General features: G+C 41.7%; 1 protein-coding gene across 1 annotated transcript in view; it reads left to right on the plus strand.

The window, feature by feature from the left end:
* The first annotated feature begins 5,434 nt into the window (after positions 1 to 5,434).
* The window catches only part of LOC147607520 (transcription/mRNA export factor), a 34,815-nt gene continuing 30,312 nt past the window's right edge, over positions 5,435 to 9,937 (plus strand). The window contains exons 1-3 of the mRNA XM_086790384.1: positions 5,435 to 5,566; positions 5,664 to 5,751; positions 6,233 to 6,327. Of these exons, the coding sequence (XP_086646510.1) occupies positions 5,565 to 5,566; positions 5,664 to 5,751; positions 6,233 to 6,327 (185 nt within the window). The 5' untranslated portion in view covers positions 5,435 to 5,564. The remainder of the gene's footprint in view (positions 5,567 to 5,663; positions 5,752 to 6,232; positions 6,328 to 9,937) is intronic.

Consider the following 9,937-nt stretch of genomic DNA (forward strand, 5'->3'; position numbering starts at 1 on the left):
CCACCATTATTGGTGGTCTCATGGGATGTTTTGTAAGGGCAACCATGGCTGCACAACTTCACCAAGATAAGGGTGCTAAGAGCTCCTAGTTCTGCTCCCAACCACAGCCAAAACTGCATGACTCTCTAAGATTGGAATCCACTCTTTTATTAGCTAGTAATCTCTTCACACGTCCCCGGCCACTCTTGAGTCCGTACCCGGTCACTCTCACTAGTGTCCGGCCACTCTTGAGTCCGTACCCGGTCACTCTCACTAGTGTCCGGCCACTCTTGAGTCCGTACCCGGTCATTTTGGCTCCCCTAAACCCCACCCGTGCCTTGCCCGGACAGTCGAGCTCTCTAGATTCCTACTAAATCCCATTGTCATGACATTACTCCCCCCTTAAGAGGAGTTTTTATCCTCGAAAATGAAATTGGGAACCTCTTTCTGAGTGTCCTTACCTTTTCCCAAAGTAGAACCTTATTCTAGTCTATCCTTCCACTTGACTAAACACTCCTGTAGTACAGAGTGTCGAGTCCTTTTTTATTGGAAATCCAAGACTTTTTCTCGTTCGTGTGGTAAGGATGGGGGTTCAATAAGTTCTACTAGGATCTCTTGATTGACGAGATTATCGTCATCACTCAACTTCTTTTTCAGTCTACTGACGTGTGAAAAACTGGATGAACTTTAGAGCTTTATGGTAAAGCTAAGTTGTAAGCAACACCACCTACTTTTTTAAGTATTGTGAATGGAACACAATACCTTGGAGATAACTTCGGACTTTTCCCTATTTTCAAAGATTCGGAACACTTTATCACCTTCCTCTCAAAGATGATTTGTCTATGGTCTTTGTCTGCATAATGTTTAGCATGGTCCTATGCTCTCTTAACATTATCTTTCACGATTTTTGTCATCTCGTGGAGATCTTGAAGAAAATATTTAACCTTTTGTATCTTTTCTTTCTCGAGTCCAACGGCTATGAGGACTCTACACTGGATCCTTGTGCTGAATGTCTGGCCTAGTTGTTAGCAAATGAGTATGGGCAAATACACATCCAATTGGTTTGCTTCTTAATTAGGCTCGTAGCATATCCTTTTGGATTTGATTGACTCTCTTGGCTAGACCATCGCTATGGATGATTAATCATACTCAAGCTTAGCATAGTATCCAATATTTTGAACACTATGCCTTACATCGCTATCGCCTACTATGTTGGCAATAAGCCCATATATGCGACTGATATACAAAATGAATAGCCAAACTAACTCTAGCATATTAATTGTCTTTTTGTTGGAATAAACCATTACCTTTTAGTCCACCAATTCCTGATTATCCAAACAGAATCATTGTCTCTATTCATTGCGGTGTAGACAAATTCGAAGCCATTAGGATGCTCCTGAGGTTTGGTCTATGAGATCATCTTATTTTTTAATCTATAGTGCACATGCTTTAGCGGCTAATAAGATGAATGCAAATCTCCTAGTAAGATGTAAAAAATAGAAGTTCTTTAGATTTAGAGAGATGAGATTTAGTTTACATCTACTGAAGAGCCATCAACATCCTCAAGTAAGCTCAAAGAAAAAAGAAGCTACTAAAGAGGAAATCATCTTCTTACTAGCATACCGCTAGTGTTTAAACTTTATGTAGTTGTCTTAAGATGTATACATTTCATAAGACTGAGTTTTTATGATGCTTCTTAAGCTCCAAATTTTTTACTTCATTTATAAATGGTGATCATTAAAACAACATATCTTGGATCTTTATGTGATTCATCAAGAGTAGACTTTAACACCTTTTGCTCATACCTGATTTTGATTCTTTTGTACCACTACTGATTAACATCGTTCGACAAGTTGCCTAATTGTATTAACATCATTTGACAAGTTGCTTCATTGGATTAACATCATGCACTCCACCTCCATGTGATGTTCCATTTTAAAAACCACATCGGACTTACCAATGAGATCGTTCCATGCATTGAGTAGACCATATGGCTAATTGTTCCCTCTTTGGCAAAGTAAGGTCTATGAGCCTCCAAAATGTTCCAGAAAGTAAGGTCCATATCATAAGTACTTTGATTATTTTTTTTAAAAAGCACTTTTAGATTTAGTTTTATATAAATTTGGAAAAACATATACTGTATTCACCAAATTCATATACTTTTAGGACTTGTCCCCTTGTTTGATATTCAACCACATTTGGTATACTTGTCAAGTTAAAGAAAATCTTTAATATTTCATGGTATTCTTTTGAAACTTCAAAAATAGTATTTTTTAATTGAACATGTGATTGAACACTGAAACAATCTGAATGCTCTTTTTTGATGTCCAGCCTCAAGCTCTATTCATTAGGGTCAAGCTTACCTTCTCTAACTTCTGCTCTTTGACAATCTCACATTCGTCAAGTTTTAATACAAACTTTAGTATACCACCACATTCTTGAACTATCATATTATAGAAATTGACCACCACAGCGCTTTGCACCTTACGTACATCTAGCACAAAATTATTGAATTTTATCAGCTTAAATATAATCTCTGGCTTATATTTATGTGTATGGCATAGTTGCATAGGCTCACCAATGAGCTTTGAAACTTTACCATTCAATAATTTTCGTGCTTGCCCTATATGATGATTTTAGGAGAGGCAAAATCCTTTTTGTCTTCATAACCCTCTTAAATTCTTTGTATAGTTGCTTGTAAGTAGCAGTATATGCTCTTGAGGCAATTTAAGCTTTATCATATATGCCTTGGGCATCATTGGCTGTGAATGTCTTGGTCACTTCATGCATCTTATCTTCTATTATATCTTCTAACATTGCTTTAAACTTCTTGCCTTCGAGTGTAGACCTTACCATGTTCATCTCATCATTTTTTATTTGTTGTAAGGAGGATATCCGTACAAGCCTTGATTCATCGCTTCGATTTTCCACCTCCAATGACCAACCTATCCATTGGTTTTAGCTCCTTTAGATGTGATTTTGGCCTGAATGCAGTATTGGTCTCCAACATTCTTTGCATCTTCTTATTCACTTTCTCAAGAACATGTACCCTCTCACTTAGTTTGACATTTTGTACTTCCACAGTATGCATTGCACCTTGCAAATTTTGAGATTCCTTCTCTTTCTCAATCAATGATTTTGAGAGTTGTGTTATTAATACTTCCTTACTCGTCAACATAGTTTGGCCTAATTTGTAAACATAATGTGCCTTGTTGGAAAGCCTTCTTATATAACCAAGAGACTTAGTTTGTAAACATAACTTGTAAACATAATGTGCTTGGTTAGAAAGCCTTCTTATATAACCAAGAGACCTACGTGACCATCACATACATACTTGATAAAGGAGGTTAATTTAGAAAACAGAGGGGGACGTTTTGATAGAGAATTAATAGGATATATGGATCCCTCTACCCATAAATCCACATGCTTTTTCCTTGTATCTCTATTCTCTTGCATTATTGATTATTGCACCGAGGTAACCTCAGTCCTCCTATATAGAGGTACATACTTAGCATCAAGTTGGAGGTAAATGTCTCTTTTCTTACTTTGTATATCGTAAGTCCATTAAAATCATCGATATACATAAGTAACTCATAACAACATTGACTTAAAATCAGGTATAATAATCAAAATCATTAAACTTTAAAAATACAATGTTTATCTTAAAACATTGATAAAAGCATTAATATTACATATCATTAAACTAAATATTTTGTTACTAACCATCTAGCCTTATCTAGGTCCACATAGTGATTGATTAGTGTCTAAAACAGTCTATCTTCTACTTGAAACCTCCTTTGAGAATAGTCCTCTTTCAAACTTAGGGTAGAGCCCAAGAAATCTACCCATTTTCTAGCCATTAATTCCATGTTATCCAGAGGTTGTCCATCCTCATCAAAAATATTCCCCACCTACTATTCCTCCCTTTAGCAAGCTTAAATAGACACCTCTTTGGTTTCCTTTTATTATTGAAGGATTTCCATTTAGCCCAATTTCCCTCCTCTCTAGCACATCTATCATCTTCATATTTTAATCCAGATTGACACTTGAATTACAGATTGGTCTCCTCTGCAGTGAGTTTCCTAGTGTGTCTTTTGATTTGTAGTCTCTTGAGTTGTGTTGCCCACTTCCCAAACTGTCTCCATGAATCATCTGACACACCTCTCCTTTTCAGCCTCCTAATAGCCTCCTATGTATACTCAACAAATAGGGCATCCTTAAGAAGAAGATTATTGACTCTCAACTTCCTTGTGGGAAATTGAGAAAGTTGTAACTCCTCCCCTTCAGTGGCAGCCCAACACCATTTCAAGGGCATATGATCAGAAATAGTAGTACTAGAATCAATGGATACCCTCAGAGTGTGAGGGACACATGAGGCTTGTTGACTAAAAAAAACTATGGGAAATGGTTTTCTCTTTTTACCAATGTTCATTGAAAACTATCTCTTCACCTAATTCATAAACTTGCATGAAACCTTTATCTGTAGCTTCCCTTTAATTTCCCATGATAGCATGTAATATTTTTTGATTAATTATGCCTAACATTTTTGATAGCTTTTAGGTTAAAAATTCTCTTTCATCCATCCCTCAAGGTTGTTGGAGTAAGCAATAAGGGCTTACCTCTTGCTTTTTAGATGATTCATTTACGCTTCTTTGGGCTTTTTAGATGATTCATTTAGGCTTCTTTAGGCTTTTTAGATGATTCCCTTAGGCTTCTTTGGTCATGTATAACCTCATTTTTGGATGATTCATTGACGCTTCTTTAGGCTTTTTAGATGTTTCCTTTTAGATGATTCCTTTAGGCTTCTTTGGTTATGTACTAGATACATTTTTGTGGAAAATTGGCTCTTTGCCTACCAGCTTCAACGCACCATATTATGAATATTATTATTGTGAAATTATAATGTTTGCCATGTACTAGATACATTTTTGTGGAAAATTGGCTCTTTGCCTACCAGCTTCAACGCACCATATTATGAATATTATTATTGTGAAATTATAATGTTTGCCATTTGAATATAATAAAAACTAATTGACCATTGGTATAGTAAATTGATGATAAAGTAACTATTGTCATTTATTTAAGTTATAATATCACTAAAAATATGATATTATATAATACATATTATGCATAATCAATGTTAATATTATAAAAAAGTTGTGCTCCCCACCATGAGTAGATTTACCTACAGCCCCTACTCCGATGCAATTTTTCATTTGTAGTCAGAGCATTTGGGCATGGCACCAGAAACATTTAGGCTTGAGCATTCCATTGATCATCTGGTCGAATGGTGAGCTCCAATGTTGGGACTCATGTTGTGGAAGTGGAGCTACACGGATGAGGGGGCCCTTCTCTCTTTCCTCTACCCCAACACTTGGTCCTGGGGACAAGGAGTCAGCATGTGTGAACGATATCTATTGAAACATTGAGTGACTAATTTTAGATCTACATTATTGTCAGATTATGAATAAAAAAAATTTTCAGGTTAATAAAACACAAAGGTGAATTTCATTTGAGTTAATATATATAAGGGCGGGGCTCTTCACCTTCATCTCAAAGTGCAAAGCTTGAAATAATTGGCGGCCATGTATGGTAGCACACTCATTCCTTTTCGGGGAGACAAATATATATATATATATATATATATATAATTTTCTAATTCTTGGATTTTCACCTCTCCACAGGAGGGCATCTGTCAACAGGCCTCCCACGCCGGATGGCGAAGATGAGAAAGGCGCAGAGCCAACTCTTCAAGAAATCATCAACATCAAAGTTAGTATCTTTCTTTTAATTTTTTAAAAATCATTTGTCTTTTTTTAAAACCCCGGCTTACCCTTTATTTATTAATATATTTATTTTCTGAATATCCTCGCCTGTTTATTTTTGTTTTTCTTCAAAATTTTCTGAACAATCTAGCATTTCCCCCCCCCCCCCCAAAACTATCTTATGTAATTTTTTTTTCTTTCTGAACCATCTAGCCCTTTTTTTTTTTCGGGGGGGGGGGGGGGGGGGGGAAATCTAAATCCCCCAGCCCTCCAGCTTATTGAAAGTGGAGAGAAACAGAATATATTTATCCTCGCCTTTTTATTTATGTTTTTTGTTTTTTTTTCAAAATTTTCTGAACAATCTTATTTATTCGTTTTGTTTTGTTTTTTTCCCCCCTAACTATCTTATGTAATATATTTTTTTCTCTCTCTGATCCATCTAGCCTGTATTTTTTGGAAAAATCTAAATCCCCCACCCCCTCCTCCAGCTTATTGAAAGTGGAGAGAAAGAGAAGCTGAAGGAGTTGCTGAGGGAAAGACTAATTGAATGCGGATGGAAAGACGAGATGAAGGGCCACTGCAGGTGCTCTTGTTTTGTTCTCTTTTTTTTTTTTAAATAAAAAAAAATGGTTTGTGTTTAAAAAATAAAATAATAAAGAGACTTACCCCCTACCCCCCCCCCCCCACAAGTGATTCACACACTCACACACCCTAGTGTCATAAGAAGTATTACCCTATCATGGATTTGGCAATTTTCTCATGGCCAGTGTGTGGTATACAAATGCACTGACTATCCGAGTGACTGTTTAGCCAACAATAGACCAAACAAAATCACACCTAAGGGTTCAACAATGTACCAGTTGAACATGACATTGATGATGGAGAGGTATAGTTACCGTGGTTGATGACGTCCAAAAACTTGGGTGCATTTCACCTTTATACAAAACACTTTCAACTGCAAGCTAACTCCATCCCTTCCGTTTGAACATGGCATTGATGATGGAGAGCACTTTGGGAGCACCGTGGTTGATGACACCCAAAGAATTGAATGCATTTCACCTTTTTACAAACAATAATAAACCCCCATGCCCGACTTGTCTCGAACGTGGCATTGACGATGGAGAGGGGTAGTTTCTATGGTTGATGGCGTCCAAAGAATTGGGTGAATTTCATCTTTATGCAAAACACTTTCAAGCCAACCCGATTCCTTCAACAATCGATAATTTGTGTCTCCCCTCCCCTCCCCTCCCCTCCCCTTGTCATGTGCACAGTGTGTATCTACCGTGTGCTACACGCACGCAAGACTAGTTTCGAGGCTTGGGAAAGCTTGGAACTAAGCAGGTTGATTGACGAGCTGACTTAGGGAAATACTAACGGGCGGGCACCCAAGTATGGACGGGCGGGCGCCCAAGTGGGGACGCTCGATGACCGGCCAAGAGCCTATAAAAGGGTGGCCAAGGTTAGTTATTGGGATATAGAGTCTCGCGAGTTTGTGAGAGCTCTATGGTCTTGGAGCCTGGATCTAGTGCAGATGTGCACCTGCTTTATGCAGTCGAGGCCGACAGCAGTCTCGAAGCCCGCGAGGGCAGCTTCGTCGCGGTATGGGACGTCGCGAGGAGGAGATTGGTCGGTACGTCGTCCTAGTTAGCTCAGCTTGTGGCTCGGTGGGGACAGCCAAGACTGTGGGCTTGCCCACGGCTGTCATGGTTGGGAGGTGAGTCAGGTCTGCACCCCCTTGTTTGTTTTTTTGCTTTGTTTGCAGGATTCGAGTCTCGAACCGAGAACGATCACGTGGAGATCCGTGGGGATTTGACAGTGATATCAGAGCATACCTCGTGAACGAGCAAGTCGGTAGGTAGAGAAGATGAGGTCGAAGAAAGGTATGTGTTAAAAAACTTGCTGTTTTTTCTGTGCATACTGCTGTTTTGCAAGAAGAGGAGAGTTCACTTGTGCAGTTGTACGCATGAGCAAGTTGGGTGAGAAACAGAAAACAGAAAAAGCACGATGCTTTTCTGGTTCGAGTGAGCGAGAGAGAGCATGTGGGAGAAGGTGTGTGCTGGCGGTTTGCATACGGGTCGGAAGAGGCCTTGCCTGCGGGCGCCCAAGGCCGTGTAGGCAGGTGCGTAGCCAGGCGGCCTAAGGCCTGCCAAACCAGGTGGCCAGGCCTGCATGACCAGGGGCCAGGCCTGCGTAGCCAGCCAGGCAGCGCCCAGGCTAGGCCAAACGGGCGCCCAGGCCCAGCGTGGCAGGCGCCTAGGCCTATACCGCTTTGTGGCCACGCCTACGCGGGCTGGCGCAGGCGCAAGCTGTTAGAAGTCATCTCCTGTCCAGTTTTATACACCAGGGCCTTTGTTGTGGGTGTGCCCGCCCTTATGAGGTGTTTTCCCATTTTTCCCCACTCTCCGTATTTTTCCCCTATTTTTTCCCATTTTTCTGAGGCTTGGGAGGGCTGCCAGAGGGTGCCAAGAGCAGTACAGTGCTGGCCGACTGGATGTTTATCAGTCGTGGGCACTCTTGCTGCTGGCCGACTGGTTTTGAACAGTTTTGGGCACCAGATTGCTGGCCGACTGCATTTATGCAGTCGTGGACCTTTTTATCAATCGTGGGCTCTTCCTTATGCTGGCCGACTGCCCTCTAGGGGGTTATATATAGGTCCTCAGCCCCCATACCTCATTTGTATCATATCTCGGGATCTTCTTGTGTATATAGAGCAGAGTTACACGCCTACATCTCTCTCTCTCTTGTGCTGTTTTTCTGCCTGCGTTTTTGCTCTTGTGTTCCCAGATTTGGTCATCATCTCCGCTGCATATTCTGACATGGTATCAGAGCCTTAGGCTCTAGATAGGTCTTGGGATTTGTGTGAGCAAGAGGGGGGCTGTTTTGTGGCTGATTGGTGGACTGTTTTGGACTGTTTGGGAAGAGGAGAAGCAAGAGGAAGGCGGGTTGATTTGCTGGACAGCCACTTGCAGGTATCAGTTCTTCTTTGTTCCCACCCACCCACCCTTTTCAGAGTACATCCCCGCTATGGCAGATCTGTTTGAGATGGCCGAGAGACATGTGAAGATCCCGACACTCCCCACGTTCCCGGTGGACCGTCAGTTGGACGGGAGCAACTACGGCATATGGAAGGTGATGATGGAATCCATTTTGGAGTCCTACGATCTCGCCGATTTCGTCGTTGTTGGTGTTCCACGGCCGGAAGTAGAGGAAGGGGAGTTACCGTCAACCCGAAAGGACCGGGAGGCCCAGACGCAGATGTGGGATCGCGTCAACGCCAGGGTCCGTTCGTTTATTTTCCTCAACTGAACACCACAGGTAATCAATCATGTAAAGCACATGACGCTGGCCAGAGGTATATGGCAGCATTTGGCCTCACTTTACAACAGGGTATCGCCCATGAAGAGGATTTCCTTGGAAGTACAGATGCGGGTTATGAGCCTTGCAAAGTCGTCGACGATGCGGGAGCATATTAACAAGTTGCAGGCTCTTCAACAGGAAGTTCTTCAGGCTGGGAAGGAGATATCGTCAGAGGACATGGCCATAACGTTGCTGTCACATTTGCCCTCTTCGTACTCAGCATTTTACTCGTCGTTGATTACCAGTGGTGGCAGGCTCAGCACCATCACGTGGGAGGAGCTTGTGCCTATGGTCCTGGACCAGGAGGAACGATTTACGAACCCTCCTCAGGATGGAGGTTCGGAGGCCTTTACTGGCCAACGGTCGAAAGGCCGTAACACGGGCAAGGGGAAGGCTTCGTCGGAGAAGTCTTCTGAGAAGATGTCCGTTAGTGACCGCGAGAAACTGAAGGCAGAGAGGACCTGTAATGATTGTGGCGAGAAAGGCCACTACTGGAGACAATGTCCCAAGCGGAAGACCGAGAAGGGTGAAGACTCCTCAGCAATCATGAAGACTCCGGCTTTTGTGCACCTAGAGGTGATGGACACCGATGCTTCATTTTCTTCAGGCAGGGAGGAGATTGGAGGACTCTCCGCAACGGATACTCGGGAGTGGATTCTCGATAGTGGTGCTTTGAGGCACATGACTCCTTCCCGTTCCGGTTTACAGGATCTCTGCAGGCTTTCTGGTCATATTCTTACTGGGGATACGTCCACTATCCCAGTTCACAGTGAGGGCAAGATGGAGATAGTTCCCGATGGCAGAGGGGGAAAGCATTCCTCCTAGGTGTTGTATGT

The sequence above is a fragment of the Cibotium barometz genome, chromosome 55 (assembly GCF_041138505.1).
Source record: "Cibotium barometz isolate CiBa-2024 chromosome 55, ASM4113850v1, whole genome shotgun sequence".
NCBI lineage: Eukaryota > Viridiplantae > Streptophyta > Polypodiopsida > Cyatheales > Cibotiaceae > Cibotium > Cibotium barometz.